Genomic DNA, 19736 nt, shown 5'->3' with positions numbered 1-19736 from the left:
CACACACACACACACAGAGTCAAAAATATATCTCACTGTCTCACTTTGCCTCTCAGCTTCCCCCATCACCATCACCCCTATCTTCCCACCTCTCTCTGTCTCACCCTGTCTCTTTCTGTCCCCCCATCCCTCCCACCCAGGTCCCCATTCCCCTCCTCCCCCCTTCGGCGTTTTTTTCACGGATGGATGACGTAAAAAAATCTTAAAAAGGAGACTGTGGAGTATCACATCTTGTGACATTTCTCTCTCTCTCTCTCTCTCTCTCTCTCTCTCGTGCCCTTACCATTTACCAAGATGTATTTTTTTGTCTGACGTGTTTCTGATCGTTTCACCAACAGGACGTCAATGGAATGAGTGTGTACGTCATCTTCTACATGGATTGCCCCTCCTGGCCGTATTTCCAGTTCTCGCAGTTCAAGGAAGGCAACTTCATCTGCATCCAAGGAGCATTCCTGCATATGTTTGCGGATGGATCTGTCGGATTCAGGATCGACGATGCTTCCGAAGTTCGGATTCTGGAATAGACCTCGCGACGATTCTGGCTTGTGGATCATAATATGCCGCGAGGATTCGGGGACTTTGGACTCGATGGATGTACAAGAATTTTAGAATATATGCGGCAATGCTTTTGGGAGAGATGCTTAAAAGGAATCTGGAGTAGATGCCACAATAATTTTGAATAGCTGCCTTTAGGATTCTGGAATCAGTTCTGGAATATATGCCGTGAGGATTCAGGAATATGATGACGCCATGATGAATCATGATGAATGATTCTGGAATATATGCCGTGAGGATTCAGGAATATGATGACGCCATAATTAATGATTCCGGAATATATGCCGTGAGGATTCAGGAATATGATGATGCCATAATTAATGATTCTAGAATATATGCCATGAGGATTCAGGAACATGATGACACCATAATTAATGATTCCGGAATATATGCCGTGACGATTCAGGAATATGATGACGCCATAATTAATGATTCCGGAATATATGCCGTGAGGATTCAGGAATATGATGACGCCATAATTAATGATTCTAGAATATATGCCGCATGCATTCAGGAATATGATTACGCCACAATTAATGATTCTAGAACATATGCCACATGCATTCAGGAATGGATGCTGTAAGAATCCTGGAATCCTAATCTTATCGTTATCATGCACAATGTTTCGTTGTCAGCAGCTTGTATTTTCTCCTGTGTGCTTGTTTGTCTGGTTGTCAGCAGGATCACGCTTTGTTGTTGCTTTTTGCTTTTTTGTCTCCAGACCAAGGATCGTGTGAAGAATGTGGTGATAAACCGTGTTGGTGGCTGGATCTAGGGAATTTTCCATTAATCCTTCATCATGGGAAGATACAGGGTAACAATTAACAGGGAATGGATTGTTTCCAGAAAACGTGAATTGATTTACATGTTGTGGGGAAGGGACACACACACACACACACACACACACACACACACACACACACACCACCACCACCACCACCACCACCACCACCATCACCACCACCACCACCACCACCACCACCACACACACACACACACACACACACACACACACACAGATTTCAGTGGGGATCCGTCTCTTGTCCCAGATCCAAGAACGTAATGAATAATTAATAAGTTGATTTTTTTATATTCCAGATTCTGTTCTTCATTAGTTATTACATCTAATTTTACCGCTAATCATGACAAACAATGATTTTTGGTGTCGAATGCTTTTCAAAGTGTCTGATGGTTCTGTAATTTATTTCGTTTGTTGATTGGTGAATAGATTATTGGTATATGGGTAATGTACCGATATTTCGTTCGTTGATTGCTGAATAGATTATTGGTAAATGGATAATGTACCGACTAATTGCCGCAATTTTCAGCAATAATTGATGTCCATGTGTCTCATTGATTCTCTGCAGTCGCTGTTGTTCCTTTCTATGTGCTTGCTTGGGGACCTGTTTGATGTTTTTGTGATTGATTGATGGATTGTTTTGAAAATGTGCTTTAACTAGTTTCAGTGTCCAAAAGCAAGATGAACGTACACTAAATATTCCCTGCACCTTAATTTATATAAACTCACATCCAGATATGAGAACTGATTTCCTGTAACAAGAAACCTCACCAACATTTTTATTTGATTGTAACCAAGCGCTATGCTTGCTTCAAAAATTGTTTCACACATCAACTATAGCAGACGCTGTTTTCGCAACTGACTTGCCGGTCTTCAACGACCCGCACAGAATGTGTGACGCCATTCCCGGTTTGAATGCAAAGCTCATTCTCAACCTGTTCTCTAAACATCTATTAAATCAAGTCTCTGTATTGTTCACTGCAATATTATATTTGCTGTGCTTAGACACACTTAAATCAGTTAGAAGCGTACTTGATTTCAGTTAATCGTTTGTCAGTCTAAAGATCAACTGACGCTAAACTTACATCATTTTGTCTGGCCTCAAACCACTCCAACTAAGTGTGGCGGTACTCGATTGGGTGAGCTCTAATCTGTGTTTCTGATGCAGCATATTTAATTAATATCTCTTTTGTCAGATCATTAAACAGCAAGTATTATATACTGGCAGAATGTTCACAATTCCATCTTTAAATCTATTCCAGTTGTTTTTGCCTACGTTAAACTGATTTCACGCAGTTTGTAATTTTCCGTGATGAGATAGTTAAAACTGACCCTTTTCAGGTGACTTAAATTAAGATTATAAATTCATCGTAAATAATCAACACTTCATTTTATACTCATTAGAAAGTAGGTGTTGAGTTCTTTCTTTTGCGACTTATCCGCCGTAAATTGGTTCAGGAATCATATAGAAATCTATCACTTAACACCTTGTCACAAACACAATTTTTATAAGATTTAGCCTGATTTGAGCCGATCTGCTTCACAGCACACATGACTGTCTTTGCAGTCCGCTTAACTTGCATAAGTAGACAGAGTGGGTGATCTCTGGTCACTTTCACCTGAGCCCGTTTGCGGCGATAGCCAGCTGGCTGACCACTGACTGTTGTGTCACCAACAGTGTGTGTCGTGGCCCCAACGGACAGTGTCTCGCTACGTATCACTGTAAGTACTAGTGTGTAGAATGTGTTGATTTTGTAAATTGTATTCTTTGACACTGTACTTGTGTTCATATGATTATATTGATATTGCTTTGTTCAGTTATTGCTTTGACATGTAGTCACAGTTCAGCTATGATTGATCTAGAAAATCATATGCTTGGAGCAGTGTTCCATTTGATTCTTCTTAACGTCACAGTCAGTGATGTCTCTGGACACTGACAGCATAGTCTAGTGAGTGCATATGACGCGTTCTTTCTCATTTGCTGTCACTGATGAAGGTTAGGGTTCCTTATCGGGCTTCAGCGGAGGAGATTTAAATGTTGAACACAAGCTTATCTCTGTTGATATTTGGCTTTGATGCAACAGATTACTTGTGTAAGTTCAATCACCACTTAATGGTTAAGCTATGACAGTTCTTGCACTGATTACCGTCTGGTTTCTCAGTTTGCCAGTATTATATCAAAACCACTGATTCTATCTTGTTTATTATTCATGTATTATTTTACATGCTGATATCAGTTGTACTGCTACAGTGTGCTCAGTACTCATAGTGTGTGTAGTATTCTGTTGTGGTGATTACAAGATAGTGTTTGATTAATATCAGTTATTGGTTAAAACCACCTGATATGTGTCAGTCTGTTAATTGTAATTTAGTTATCATGCTCTCTCCTATACGGCTTACTCCAGTATGGTGCTACATGATAAACTGACTGATTCATTTGAGACACTTTGACACAGTATAAGCTTTACCTAATCTATACTGTCAGTGTACTTTCACTAAATCAGCATAGCTTCAATCACTTTAACTGCACTATTTAAATGTATTAGAAATGTCATTTGATGCCAGAGTTTGGTCTTCACACATATGCATTACCGAGTGGTAGTCTTTCCATGTAATATGTATACACGTGCTTTACTATTCACTTGTGCAGACATGTTGTGCTAATGACATTTGTTTGTGTCTGTTCAGGCACTGTCTTCTTATTTCTTCTCGGCCTTATCTCTTCTTCTTCTTATAACTATTGTAAATAAAACAATAGAAAATCCTTTTGTGACTGGCCTCTATATGTTCCTGGCCTGTGCGCGGGAATTCTTGTCTATCCTTTAATTTATCCAGTCATTAGTTCTGTTGTACCGTCCCCTTATATATACCACTCGGGTACACGGCTACATGATATTATATTCTTTAAAAAAAAAAAAAAAAAAAAAAAAAAAAATATATACTGATGTGAATCGCTGAGTGTTTGTCAGTTTTTTTCATACAAGATGCTATTTTAAGTATATGTCACAATGTTTCATATTCACTGTCTCCACATAGACTATAGTGCGCTTTAATTGTTCATCATCTTCATCATCTTGGATCTTGACTATCACCATATTTGAATGAAGTTAAGAGTAACCCTGTTATTTTACTTTTTTTTTTTGCTTTCATTTTTGTGGAGATGATCTGTGTGCCTCACTGTCTTATTTCAATTGTGTGTAATATTCTGTTTGTTTAATATCATCGTGGTCACCGGCGTCTTTCAAAAATAAATAATGAAAAATGTGCATGATTGTTGCTTTATGCTGCCTACTGGAATTTGTGTGTGGGGATTCAGCCCTTCACATTAATTCACTGATTCGTTATGATGTACAAATGTAACATGACAAATATAGAGACGCAACAATCATTACTGACATCAACGCAGCGTTCTGATTGATAATATCTCAGCACTGTCCCGAGAAATAAAGTCATTTAACAAAAAAGCAAAAACATTACAACAGCAACAAAAACCCAACAACAAACAAAAAGCTAGAGTTACTGGCCTTTGCTTATTAGAAACACGTTCAGGATTCACCCCCTTGAAGCCAGTACCCAGCCACAGACCCGATTCAAAAGTATTCTTTCTCTCGAGTCACTTCAACCATCACACATTACTGAAACCCTAACGTCCACCTACACACACACACACACACACACACACACACACACACACACACTGACTGACACACACGCGCGCGCACACACACACTGCCACACACGCACACACACAGTGACACTACTCAGTAGTACACACTGACACACATACACACACACACCGGCACGCAAACACACACCGGCACGCACACACACATACACACACACACACCGGGACACCGTGACATACACGCGCGCGCGCGCGCGCGCACACACACACACACACACACTGACACATTCTGCACGGCACACACACACACACACACACACTCTCTCTCTCTCTCTCTCTCTCTCTCTCTCTCTCTCTCTCTCTCACACACACACACACACACACACACAACACACACCGGGCACACACACACACACACACTTTTTACCAGTGATCGACTTAACCAGTCATAGTGTTGATGGAAATCCTGTCACTGAAGACGGTGTTTGTGTCCAGGCGTGTGTGTGTGTGTGTGTCCGAGTCAGTGCGGTGTGTCGTGCGTGCGTGCTTGTGTGTGTGTATCTTTTTGTCTGTCTGCCTCTGTGTGGAGTCTGTGTGTTTATCTGTGTGTCCGTGTGTGGTGCATGCGTTTGCCTAGAAGACACTAGTGCATATAAGTCAGTGATACTGACAGTGAGATCGACAGACAGACAGGTAAACTTAATTAGAAAGAACGAAAGAAAGAAAGAAAGAATTCGGTAGGTTTCGTATTTTTCCGGTACATACAGGTCCGAAGCTGCAGGGGGACAGTACTCTCGTTGACTTGTGAGGTGAACAGCGCGCGTGCAAATCCGAGTTCAGACATAAGTTGAATTTGACGTCAACAGCGGCCAAGATGAACGACTCCGACAGAAAATATTTTATGGACAGCTGGATGAAAGACTTGAAAGATGGGTACGATTTTCGTTTTTCTTTGGGTGATATTAAGGTTCGCAGCTGAGTTTCATCCGCAAGTTATTGAATGAAAATAATAGTAATAAATCTCCTGGAACTGAGTGAAGAATGTTCGAGAACTCAAGTTCTTTAATTAACTAAACAGATTTTGTCACACTCCAAGTTATTCTCAGGTTTTGTAAAACAACAACAACAACAATAACAACAAACAAAAAACCAAACCAAAACAAACAAAAAAAGCAAATGAAAAAAAACAACACCCAACAACTGAAGAACTATTGAGACTGAAGTTTCCGATGGTATTACGACCCACGCTAACGTCAGAAAAGTAATCCAGTTACCAGTTTGTCACTTTGTGTCTTAATTTTTAAAAAAACACAAAAAAAACCAAAAGTTGCCTTATTCGTTTTTACTATTTTACTTGACAGGATGCACTGCGCAACACACAAAATGACAAACACATCTTTTGACAATTTGATTTTGAAAAAAAATCAATTATTGTAATATGAAACATTTGTATTTCTCTTTTTATCACAACAGATTTCTCAGTGTGAAATTCGGGCTGTACTCCCCAGGGAGAGCACATCGCTACACAACAGCGCCACCCATTTTTTTGTATTTTTTCCTGTGTGCAGTTTTATATGTTTTTCCTGTCAACATGGACAAAGAAAATAATTTGCCTTTACCTTGAAAAGTTTTCAAAAGTATGCACTGAACAGTGAATTGTGATTAGTGTGAACGTTGTACAATCATTGAAAAAAAATCTTTGCTACTTCTGTAGAGATTTAAAAAACAACAACAACATAAAACTAAAAAAAAGAAAAAGCAGAACAGATTATGTTTGAAATAGCATAACAAGTTGTTCACAAGTGAGCCAAGTTCAGACCCACTCCCCACTCCAAAAATCCCTTTCTGTGCATTGTTAGTTATCAGTAATGTTAAGGGGAAAAAAGTCAGATTTTTCCCTTCTCCAAGTCCATCCCTTCATTTTGAATTAAACCCACAGCAAGGGACCATACAAGTACGTGACCACCCTGGACACATGCGGTCGGAGCTGCGCCCTGTGTCGTAACCCCAGCAACCTGCAGAGGTGTGGCCGCTGCTTCCGAGTATTCTACTGCTCCAAGGACTGCCAGAGGCTGGACTGGAGCAACCACCGCTCTGTCTGTCTGGAGGTCACTGCCCGGGCCTCTGCTTCTGCTGCTTCCTCCAAGTCAGAGGAGGCCAGCCCACCAGGTCAGTGAGCTGTTTGGTTTTTTCCTTCCTTTTTCCATGTGACCACCAGCATCAGTATGTTGATGAAACTGTTGTTTTGTGGGAGGTTGCTGCTGCAGTATGATGTATGCATTCATAGTGCTTTGTGTATAGACAACGAGCTAAGGGAAACAGCTGATTCCTGCTTGACAGAATGAACATGGCTTGCACAAAAGCACTCCATCTGGGCTACATTTGTCCCTTATGTGATATTACAGCTAGTGGGTGTGATTTAACTGGGCTGTCATGTCATGGGTTGTGCTGTTGGTTGAGAGGCGGGGGGTGGGACGCAGTCCACTGATGTGTTCACATCTCCAGCTTGGCCAGTCAGACTTCCGTATAGATCTTCAGGAATATTTCCAACTGGTACAGCCCTTGCTGTAAGAAAAGAAAGTTATGCTGGTATGGCTGTGTAAGAAGATCAAATGGTCTTGGTAAAACAATCCTCCCAAGGAACTGTAGGGAGGGAGACAGAGGGGAAGACAGTAAAAAAGATGGACTGACATCGTAACTGAACAGGAAACCATTTGCAGAGATTTGGGCTTTAACACTCAACCAACACATCTGGAGGAGTCTGGTGAACAGTTCTGTGTGGCACCCCAGTGACTCTTCACAGTGTTAATGGAGAATAATAATGTTACTCAGTGTTCACCAGTGATCAGTGTTTGAAGCCCCATTTGCACATGGTGTTGTGTGGATGGGAAAGCCGTTTTGCAGTTTTACTTTGATTTTCCTCACTCCACCAAGATAAGAATGGGTACCTGTCCACCTGACTTTGGTTAGGGAAGGGTTAACAGTGGAGCAGGATTAGGTCCCAGCTTCCTGTGCAGTGTCCTGGACACAGTGGATTTGAATTCACTGCCCTTCCTTCCCATGCAGAGCCCTGGACACAGTGGATATGAATTCACTGCCCTTCCTTCCTTTGCCGAGCCCTAGACACAGTGGATGTGAATTCCCTGCCCTGATGGGTGTAAAAGGCTGTAGGACCTTGGAGTTGAACCTTTTTTAACCCCTAGGCTGCCTGCATGACGAGATAACTCGTCATGGAAAGCATGTATGCTTCGCTGCCACAATGACGAGATAACTCGTCATCGAAATATTCTGACTTTTCCATGCTTTGCATTCAGTTCGTTGACAAAAATGCTGGTAGCTTTAGCTTGGGGAATCATTCTAGATTCTATTCATAGCTAGAAACACCATCTGCGTCATAAGGCAGTCCTTTATTTGAACGTTTTGGTTGGGTTACTGGCCGCAGTCTTTGCCTGGCTCCTCTCCTCGCTCGCTCAACAAAATGTCGGACTGACTCCGTGCTCAAGACATGCGCTCGTGGCGAACTAAATCAACCAAGATTACTTTCTTTAGCTGATGCTCAGAAAGAATTGGAGCATAAATTCGAAGGAGAAGACAGTGGTGAACATTTATAGGACGATTTGATAGAAAATAAAGGGAGCAATCAAGAGAGTGGCCAAGATGCGACTATCAGTGAGTGATGCCGGCTGTTCAACTCTAGCAGACAACAGGTCACCGAATTTTTAGCAGGACACCGTATGAGCTATTTTCTTGGCACTCAGCCAACGCGGTCTAATGAGAACTGGATGAAGTGACCGTGTGAGAGGGGTGAAGAGGAGGGGGGTGGAGACTGAGGGGGTGTGGCCTCGCATCCATATTATTACTTGCAGAAGTCACAATGCATCTATTTCTTTTTCAGTTTTTTTATATTGTGGTGGTTCTAGTATGATTTTGTGTGTGCAGATGTCCATTTGTCCAGAAAATGATATTTTTGTGCAAATTACCTGACTAATGTTTGTAATGAACAAGTTGAAAATGTGACAGAAAACAAACCACTGATTTCAAAACAACAGCATGTCACTTAAAATATATAAAATGGGAAAACATCATGTGTTTTGTATTCTTTATTCATTTCCCTTTCAGAAAATGTATACTTTTATGGGTCTTTCTCCAATAACAAAGAGCACAGGATTTTTTGAAAATTTATACCCGTTTTTTGTGGAAAAAACCCTGGCAAATAGATTTCACTTAAATCTTATTTTCCTGGCAGCGAAAGGGTTAATCTGAGTTGGGTTTTTTTTATTAATTATTGTTTTATTATTTTAAAGAAAGTTAGTTACTTTGTGTGATAATATATTCTGGTATGGTGTGACACAAGCTTGAGATTGCTTAGAGTTAGAGTTGGAACTTTTTCTTCTTTTTTTAAAAATTGGATAGATTTTGCAGCAAGTTAATTGGTTTTATGACGAAATAAATGAATGAAATTGAAAATGAAAGCAGTTGAGTTTTGACATATTTATGGTAAAGGTTGCTTTGACAAGCACTGAAGAGAGGAACATTACTCTGTGCACAGGAGGAGCAAAGAGCAATGACATTGACAGCGACAGTGACAAGTCTCCAGGACCTGTGGGCACGTGTGAGGTAGGTCACTGGTTTGTGAAAGATTGTATACTGTATTGTAGTGAAATAGTGAATGGTTTGTATTGTGGTGAATTGCTCTTTTGTCACAACAGATTTCTCTCAGAAATTCAGGCTGCTCACCCCAGAGAGAGTGCACTACCATAGTGCAGCACCACCCTGAGTTTGTTCTGTGGTTTTTTTTTAACTGCAAGTATGGTTTATTTGGTGGTGGTTTTTATCAGTGTTTTTTGGTTTTTTACAGAATTTTGCCTGGGACAACCGGTTCTTTTGTTGCCATGGGTTTTTTTTATGTGCACTAAATGCATGCTGCACACAGAACATTGGTTTATCGTCTCATCCAACTAACTGTGTGTGTCCTTGTGTAGTGCATTGTACACAAGGTTAAAAACAAAAGTTTGTGTATAGTACCATAAATTTCATGATTAGCAATTTAACATGAATTGATAATTGCGTATTGCTGTCCATTATGACTTTTTTGAATCTACTATGGGAGAAACCAAAGTACTTAATAAACCATGGTGGTTTTGTACTTCACATTAATTTTTATTTTCTTTTAGTTTGTTTAAAATGGCCTCATTCTAAAAATATTTTTTAAAGGTTAACTCAACGGTTTTATTCTACAATAAGTATGAAAAACCTTTTTCTGGAATCCTGCCAAATATGTGTATTTGTTTTGTATTACTGTTAGTGTGCTCTCCATGAATTTTTTACAAAAATAATCATTGCTCTGCCCAAGAGAGAACTGTTCGCTACATTTACACATGTAAACAGAACAGGTGTTTGAACTGTTGTTAGGTAATTCTTTATTCGACATGTATGTGTGTATGAGATATGCTTCTACATGCATTCTTCACACACAGTACAGGCTGTAACCTGAATTGTTCTTTGTGTTTGATGGACAGGGATGCAAACGGACAGGGCAGTCGTTGAAGACATGCTCACGCTGTTGCTCCGCCAGCTACTGTTCCAAGGAGTGCCAGCGAGATGACTGGAAGCAACACAAGAAGGACTGCAAGAAAATAGAAAGTAACTATTGTGTGCATGCTTTTCTTAGGTCATTGCACACTTTTAGTTAGCCTGCTCACTTGTTATGCCAGATTTCTGTGAGTGTGTGTGTGTGTGGTTTTCAGTACCGTTTCTGAACAAAATAAACCCATTCGATGGTGACATTATTTTCATTTGTTTATTTGTTTTGTTTCTTCATTTATTGTTTATGAATAAGTTACTTGATATTGATGATTGAAGTGCAATGTGTGAACACAGTATAAGCTTTAAGGTTGTTGATGCTCTTATGTCTCTCTTGTATTTATTTGTAATTCATTTGTACTGTTTATCAGTTAAGATTAATGAAATAGTATGGTCATTGTTTACGTTTTTATTGCTATGGTCTGTGTCCACTGAACAATGAAGATGACTTAACCAGATGGTCATATTCTGTGTCTGTGTTGCTGTGTCCTGTCCAGAGTGCAGGAGACAGGGAAGATGTTGTATGTCTGTGTTGCTGTGTCCTGTCCAGAGTGCAGGAGACAGGGAAGATGTTGTATGTCTGTGTTGCTGTGTCCTGTCCAGAGTGCAGGAGACAGGGAAGATGTTCTATGTCTGTGTTGCTGTGTCCTGTCCAGAGTGCAGGACTGGGAGGTAGGGAAGATGTTCTATGTCTGTGTTGCTGTGTCCTGTCCAGAGTGCAGGACTGGGAGGTAGGGAAGATGTTGTATGTCTGTGTTGCTGTGTCCTGTCCAGAGTGCAGGAGACAGGGAAGATGTTCTATGTCTGTGTTGCTGTGTCCTGTCCAGAGTGCAGGACTGGGAGGTAGGGAAGATGTTCTGTGTCTGTGTTGCTGTGTCCTGTCCAGAGTGCAGGAATACTGGGAGACAGGGAAGATGTTCTATGTTTATGTTGCTGTGTCCTGTCCAGAGTGCAGGACTGGGAGACAGGGAAGATGTTCTATGTTTATGTTGCTGTGTCCTGTCCAGAGTGCAGGACTGGGAGACAGGGAAGATGTTGTATGTCTGTGTTGCTGTGTCCTGTCCAGAGTGCAGGACTGGGAGACAGGGAAGATGTTCTGTGTCTGTGTTGCTGTGTCCTGTCCAGAGTGCAGGACTGGGAGACAGGGAAGATGTTGTATGTCTGTGTTGCTGTGTCCTGTCCAGAGTGCAGGACTGGGAGGTAGGGAAGATGTTCTATGTCTGTGTTGCTGTGTCCTGTCCAGAGTGCAGGACTGGGAGACAGGGAAGATGTTCTGTGTTTGTGTCCTGTCCAGAGTGCAGGAGACAGGGAAGATATTCTGTGTCTGTGTTGCTGTGTCCTGTCCAGAGTGCAGGACTGGGAGGTAGGGAAGATGTTCTATGTCTGTGTTGCTGTGTCCTGTCCAGAGTGCAGGACTGGGAGGTAGGGAAGATGTTCTATGTCTGTGTTGCTGTGTCCTGTCCAGAGTGCAGGACTGGGAGACAGGGAAGATGTTCTATGTCTGTGTTGCTGTGTCCTGTCCAGAGTGCAGGACTGGGAGACAGGGAAGATGTTGTATGTCTGTGTTGCTGTGTCCTGTCCAGAGTGCAGGACTGGGAGACAGGGAAGATGTTGTATGTCTGTGTTGCTGTGTCCTGTCCAGAGTCCAGAGTGCAGGACTGGGAGACAGGGAAGATGTATGTCTGTGTTGCTGTGTCCTGTCCAGAGTGCAGGACTGGGAGACAGGGAAGATGTATGTCTGTGTTGCTGTGTCCTGTCCAGAGTGCAGGACTGGGAGACAGGGAAGATGTTGTATGTTTATGTTGCTGTGTCCTGTCCAGAGTGCAGGACTGGGAGACAGGGAAGATGTTCTGTGTCTGTGTTGCTGTGTCCTGTCCAGAGTGCAGGACTGGGAGACAGGGAAGATGTTCTGTCTGTGTTGCTGTGTCCTGTCCAGAGTGCAGGAGACGGAAGATGTTCTATGTCTGTGTTGCTGTGTCCAATCCAGAGTGCAGGAGGACTGGGAGGTAGGGAAGATGTTTTATGTCTGTGTTGCTGTGTCCTGTCCAGAGTGCAGGAGACAGGGAAGATGTTCTGTGTCTGTGTTGCTGTGTCCTGTCCAGAGTGCAGGAGACAGGGAAGATGTTCTATGTCTGTGTTGCTGTGTCCTGTCCAGAGTGCAGGACTGGGAGGTAGGGAAGATGTTCTATGTCTGTGTTGCTGTGTCCTGTCCAGAGTGCAGGACTGGGAGGTAGGGAAGATGTTCTATGTCTGTGTTGCTGTGTCCTGTCCAGAGTGCAGGACTGGGAGGTAGGGAAGATGTTCTATGTCTGTGTTGCTGTGTCCTGTCCAGAGTCCAGGGTGCAGAAGGACTGGGAAGCAGGGAAGATGTTCCAGGAACTGGCACGTGCCATGGACCCCTCTCTGACCGTCACTGCCCGCAGGTCACACAGACCCCCCCTATCTTGGACACAGGTAACATTCTGTACTGGGCTTTTTTTTGTGAGTCAGCAAATTTGTGTGTCAAGTTTGTTGTGATGCTGGAACAGTTCATGTGTTTTTATACATATACTGATACATATATATGAGATATAGATATATATATTTAGATTTTTGCAAATTTGGCCTTTTCTGTGTATTTTTGTGTGTTTGCTTTGAAGGTGTTTTGGTTTTGTTTTTATTTTTGTAATCTTGTGATGATAAAGGACTGGCATCCTCAGTACAGCCTGGTCTTATTCGCTTCAACTCTCGCCGACAAGTTTCTGTGTGGAAAATACTCCCCATCGCCAAATATTTTAGACTGGACGTTCTCTGTGACACGATTTGGTTTGTGTCAAAACATTGGACTTCTTCACTGTGCCCAAGGGGGGGAAAGTAAGCCAGTTTCCTTTTGTGTGGGAAAGCTGGCCGCAGCTGTCAGGCTTTTTTTTGTGAAAAAACGGTCTGTTCAACATGCCCCTTCAATGTTCGCATTGGCAGTGAACTGTCTGGTTGACTTCAGTCACTTATTGTGGCAAGGGTTAAGGAGCTTACTGGTTAAGATATTGTGTCATGAAATGTTGTTTTGCAGGGGTTTTTGTTTTTGTCCAGATGTCTGAGTTTGTGTTTGACACAATTTAATTAATTAATCATTCAGTCAGGCAGCCTTGACACGTCTGTGCAGTCAGCTGGATTATGGCAACAGTGGCGGTGTCAATTATTTTGTGTATCAATAATACATGTTTATGTTTTAGTGGGTTTTTTTTTTTTTTTTTTAATTAAAAAAAATCCTCTTGGGAAAGATTGATGGAATGGTTGTCGTCAGAGGTTCTAGGATGGATGTTGACAGTGTTTTTCAGGCGTGATGTGGCTTTTGGTGGTTGGCTGGGTTACACTATAAGCAGCAAAGATAAATAAGTAATTCTTTTCCAGGTACAGTTTTGTTCTTTCAGGTTCTTTTGGGTGGATATTGACTTTTTCAGCCAAGATATGGCCCTATGCGGTCGGCTGGACTGTAAACAGTAACTACTTCATCATCATCTTTGTTCATGGGCTGCAACTCCCATGTTCACACAAATGTAGAGTGGGCTTTTACATGTATGTTTTTACCCTACCATGTAGGCAGCCATACTGTTTCCGGGGGGTGTAAGCAATAACAATAATGATTATGCAGACATAACGATAGCTGTTGCCTTTATGAAGAAACTGAAAGATAACTTGCACACACATGATGGTGGTGATGGTCATATAAATGGTTGCCCCACACAGGCGGTGCAGGAGGCGAGGAGGCTGCACCAGGACAAGACAGTGCTGACCAAGCTGAGGGACGTGATGGAGGAGGAGGACCTTGACCCCATGCTGATGACCTCCACCGTCTTCCTGGCCAGGCTGGTCAAGCCACACCCCTACATCTTCCGTCACGCCTGGTACCTGGAGGTGAGGGGGGTGGAGGGATGGGTGTTAGGGAAAGGGGGGGTTGACCGCAGGTCTTGGTGGTGATACTCATTTCTGAAAAATTGCGAAAAAAATATTTTTTGGTTCACTGTATTGTTTCAGTCCAGGGGAAAAAAGTGAATAAAATTGAAACCTGTATCATGAAAAAGAAATGTAACGTTCTGAATTTAACTGAGGTAAATGAATAAATAGATCATTTGAATGTCATCAGATGTAAAAGAAAAAATCTGGATTTCCTACCCAAAATGTTTTCATTTAATTTTGCACTATGATTACACACAGAACATCCAGGAGATGTTGACTCTAATTTGGGTAGTTTTTGGTCTGCACATCTGGTAAGTCCCATCTTTTCCTGTCTTCATTGAAGACAAGCACTGATTGGTTTGATCAGAAGGGGGAAAACTGATGAGTTGTAAATCTCAGCTCATCCACTTTCTACACCACATCAAGGAGCAGAACACACACACACACACACACACACACACACATACCCACACACATACCCACACACCCACATGCACACACCCACCCACACACCTACATTCACACACTCATACACACACGCATGCATGCGTTCACGCACACACACACACACACACACGTGTGCGTACGCGCACGCACGCGCACACACACACACACACACCACACACACACACACACACACACACAATTTCCTCATGACAACAAGGGGCAGAATAAACACATACACACGCATGCATACTTGTACACACACACAATGTGTATTTAAATCCATGCCTTCCTTTCCACACAACAAGAGGTAGAATGAACAGACATATACGTATGCATACATATGTACTTCAATATTTACATGTATGTTCAAACAATATCTTAAACTATAGATCCTTTCCACCACAGATCATCTTTGTGCGTCAGTGTGTGTGTGTGTGGGTGGGGGTAAGGTGGGAGGAGTGTGTGTGTTGTGTTTTGACTCGGGTTACACTGCCTTTAAATTAGTCAAGTGTGTGTGCGTGAGGGTGGAGATGAGGTGGGAGGGGTGTGTGAGTCGTTAACGAAGTTACACTGTCTTTGAATGAGTACTTTATCATGAGTTTGCGTTGTAATATAATTTTTTTTATCCCCACTTTGCTTTTCCCAGGACATGGGCAGCAGGTTCGAATCTTTGTGCGTCAGTGTGTGCATGATGGGGGTGGGGGCGGAGGAGGGGGGTGGGGGGGGAGTGAGTTGTAACTTTAGCCCTTTCGCTGCCAGGAAGATGAGATTTAAGTGAAATCTATTTGCCAGGGTTTTTTCACAAACAACGGGTATATATTTAAAAAAAATTCTGTGCTCTTTGTTATTGGAGAAAGACCCATAAAAGTATGTTTTCTGAAAGGTAAATGAATAAAGAATACAAAACACATGTTTTCCCATTTTGTATATTTTCAGTGACTGTTGTTTTGAAATCAGTGTTTTTTTGTGACATTTTCAACTTGTTCATTACAAACATTAGTCAGGTAATTTGCACTAAAACATCAGTCAGGTAATTTGCACTAAAATATCATGTTTTCTGGACAAATGGATAATACCTGCACACACTAATTATACTAGAACAACCACAATAAAAAGAAAAAGACATACATAATGCATTGTTACCTCTCCAAGTGATAATAATAATATGGATGTGGGGCCACGCCCCCTCGGTCTCCACCCCCTCATCTTCACCCTTCTCACACACTGTCACATCATCCAGTTCGCATCAGGTCGTGTTGGCTGAGTGCCAAGAAAATCGCTCACACTGTGTCCTGCTAAAAATTCTGTCACTTTCTGTCGCCTGCTAGGGCTGTAAAGTCGGCATCACTCACTGATAGTCGTGTCTTGGCCAGTCTCTTCATTGTTCCCTTTATTTTCTATCAAATCATCCTACAGAAGTTCATCACTGTCTTCTCCTTTGAATTTACACTTTGATTCTTTCTGAGCATGAGCTAAAGAAAGCAATCTTGGTTGCTTTTATGCAACCACGATCGCATGTCTTGAGCACTGGGTCCGACATTTAGTTGAGCGAGCGAGGAGTGAGCCAGGCAAACTGCGACAATAATCCAACCAAATGTTCAAATAAAGGACTGCCTCATGACGTAGATGGGGTTTCTAGCTATGAATAGAACCAAGAAAGATTCCCCAAGCTAAAGCTACCAGCATTTTTGTCAACGAACTCAATGCAAACCAGGGAAAAGTCAGAATATTTTGATGACGAGTTATCTCATTGTGGCAGCGAAGCATACATGCTTGCGCTGACGAGTTATCTCGTCATATAGGCAGCCTTTTCATGAGTTTGTATTGTCATGTGTTTTTTTTTTACCCACGCTTTGCTTTCCCCAGGACATGAAGGGGCAGCAGGTTCGAATCTTCTTCTACCTGGACCACGACGTGCCAGAGCCCTACTTCCGCTGGCAGCAGCTGGACGTTGGCAACTTTGTGTGTCTGGAGCATGCCTACATCCACACCTTCATGGATGGAACCACTGGCATCAGGGTCGACGACGCCTGTGACGTCGGCATCATTGGGGAATGAGACTGGGTTTTGTTCTTGGCATCATTGGGGGTTGAAATGGGTATTAAAACAGGTATTTTCTTGGCTTCTTCAGGGATTGAAACCAGCATTTATTTGGGGATTGGAACCAGATTTTTCTTGGGGATTTAAACTGGCATTTTTCTTGGTATCATTGGAGATCGAACAGGCCTTTTCATAGGGATTGAAACCAGCATTTTTCTCAGCATTGTCGGGGATTTAAACCAGCATTTTTCTCAGTAACATCAGGGATTGAAACCAGCATTTTTCTCAGCATTGTCAGGGATTGAAACCAGTATTTTTCTCAGTAACATCAGGGATTGAAACCAGCAATTTTCTCAGCATTGTCAGGGATTGAAACCAGTATTTTTCTCAGTATTGTCAGGGATTGAAACCAGTATTTTCCTCAGCATTGTCAGGGATTGAAACCAGTATTTTTCTCTGCAGTATCTGGGATTAAAACCAGTATTTTTCTCTGAATAATCAATGATTGAAACCAACATTTTTCTCTACATCATTGGGGATTAAAATGGGCAATTTGTTTTTGGCCTCTTTGAGTTTTGAAACCAGCATTCATCTCGGCATGATCAGGGACTGGAATAGCTTTTTTTTGGGGGGGGGGGCTTTGTCAGGTATTGAAAAACTAGCAATATTTCATCATCACAAACTGAACTGTGAACAGTGTTTTGCAGGGTTTGGTTGGTAGAGGGACTGCTGGCAACAATGGCTATTTTTCTTTTTCAGCCAGTCATTTTTTGTTGTTCTTGTTTTGGCTTTGTTGTGGATTTCAGACCTTGTTATCTGTTGTGAACTGAAAACTATAAAGAAGAGCACCTTGCTTTTGAATGGCTTATGAATATGTATGAAGGTAAGTGCAGTGCGGTTGATAGTATTTGAGGTGATGATGAAAGAGTGCTGTGTGGCTGGGAAACTTTGTTGATGATCACATGATGCTGCATATATTTTTTTAGCTTGTTCATATTTCACTCGTGCATTTTCATGTGTTTTTTTTCTTCATAATTTATGTGTTTTGTGTTGAGTAGATTTATAGATAGTGCATGTTTTGGTGTGTATTTTACATGTCTTGGATGGGCAGTAAATTAAAAGTGTGTATGTGAGAGAGAGAGAGAGAGAGTGTGTGTTTCTACCTATGCCATGTACTCATGCCGGTGTCTAAAATTACAGTGCATGTGTGTGCTTCCGATCATTCCATCTCATGAGATGTATGCTATAAAAACACAGGAAATGTTTCAGTGTTGTGAGTTTCAGCATGGAGGATGGTTGTGAGGTGAACTGACCATGTGTCAGTTGTTGAACGTCAGTTTGTTTGCTTTATGCCGTTTATGTGTGTCTTTGTCAGTTGTTGAAATTGGTTAATTTACATTTATCTGTGTATTCTGTTACGTGAGGTGCCAGCAGCATATCTGAGACTGGTGCTTTCAGAATTTGCTGGGCTGACGTCACTGTGGAAGTTGAATTGCTTGGAAAAGTTACTACTAAGAAGAAAAAAACATACCTTTTGTCTTCTTGTTAAATTTGATAAAAGATGGATTTGTTTTGAGTACCCGCTTTGGACAGCAGTGTTGGTTTGCTTGTCATAAATGTGGCCACATTGATGTAAGGTGGCTCTGTTTTGCGAATGCACAGGGATAGCAGGGTTGATAACTGCATCATGAATGATCAGGCCACATTGATGTATGGCGTCGCAGTTGTTGTTACTGGTAGTTCCCTTGATTCTCCATTGCCAGGACATTTTGATCGGTGTTGTGTAGTGTGTGTGGGTTCAAAGATAACATGTCTGGAAATAGGTTGACTACGTATGTATTGCTGATCTGGTCGACAGCTTTAGTACTTTGAATGAATGTTTCTTTTGTTTTTAATATGCCTGACCAAAACTTGAAATAACCACTGTATGCATGAGTGTATGGTTTGGTTGTGACCAAACCCATGATTGATTTTATTTTGTATTTTGAAAAATCTCTGATGGTTGGGTTTTTTGGTTTGTGGCAAGGAATTTTTTCCCTTTGCATCAATACTCAGGACTGCTTTTTTTTTCCTGTACTTTCAAACATTTGAAGTTTGTATTATGTTTTGTCGGTTGTTTCTGTGTGTGTTTTCTGTCATTTTGTTTGTTGGTTGTGTGCCTTCAGAATGACCGTTTATGTGCCTTGCAGTTAAACACCGTAATGCTGGATTATCACCAAGCTGTGTTCCTTGCAAATTTTGATTATGAAGCACTCTCTCTTCCTACCTCCTGTTTCTGCCCCACTAATTCAGTTCACTGTGGGCGCTGTTGCCAGAATTTATGTAACTCCGTGTTTCAACATCCATTCAGTGATTCAGTTCTGATGTTTGATTTTTTTTTTTTTTTTGATATAAAATTGAAATGGTTTGCATGATGAGTTTTTTCACAAGTTGAATGTGTGTGTGTGTGTTTGTTTTTTTAAGATATAAAATTTGAAATGTTTTGCATAATGATATTTTCACAAGCCAATTGATAGGATACTGAGTTGGTTTTTTTCGTTGTTTTTCTTGCTACTGTAGACTGTAGTTCTTTGGCAAATGATACTTTGTTCTTACGAAAGTTCAATATCTGAAGAAATGGGAGAAACTTCCTCAACTGCCATAACTATTTCCACATCTTCTCACCTCCATACCCTTTCTTTTTTACCTTTTTTTGTTCAGCTGTAGTGTGTTGTGCAAACGATACGGAGACCAAGATGTGACCAAGGCTTG

The 19736-nt window shown here is 41.5% G+C and overlaps 1 protein-coding gene across 1 annotated transcript in view; it reads left to right on the top strand.

Moving 5' to 3' along the window:
* Positions 1 to 19366, top strand: part of LOC143289327 (uncharacterized) — a 43268-nt gene extending 23902 nt beyond the window's left edge. The window contains exons 16-23 of the mRNA XM_076598327.1: positions 339 to 522; positions 5789 to 5912; positions 6919 to 7148; positions 9529 to 9596; positions 10499 to 10622; positions 12895 to 13016; positions 14289 to 14456; positions 16812 to 19366. Of these exons, the coding sequence (XP_076454442.1) occupies positions 339 to 522; positions 5789 to 5912; positions 6919 to 7148; positions 9529 to 9596; positions 10499 to 10622; positions 12895 to 13016; positions 14289 to 14456; positions 16812 to 17003 (1212 nt within the window). The 3' untranslated portion in view covers positions 17004 to 19366. The remainder of the gene's footprint in view (positions 1 to 338; positions 523 to 5788; positions 5913 to 6918; positions 7149 to 9528; positions 9597 to 10498; positions 10623 to 12894; positions 13017 to 14288; positions 14457 to 16811) is intronic.
* Positions 19367 to 19736: the final 370 nt, after the last annotated feature.

The sequence above is a fragment of the Babylonia areolata genome, chromosome 13 (genome assembly GCF_041734735.1).
Source record: "Babylonia areolata isolate BAREFJ2019XMU chromosome 13, ASM4173473v1, whole genome shotgun sequence".
Lineage (NCBI taxonomy): Eukaryota > Metazoa > Mollusca > Gastropoda > Neogastropoda > Buccinidae > Babylonia > Babylonia areolata.
This window is presented reverse-complemented; position numbering and strand designations above follow the sequence as displayed.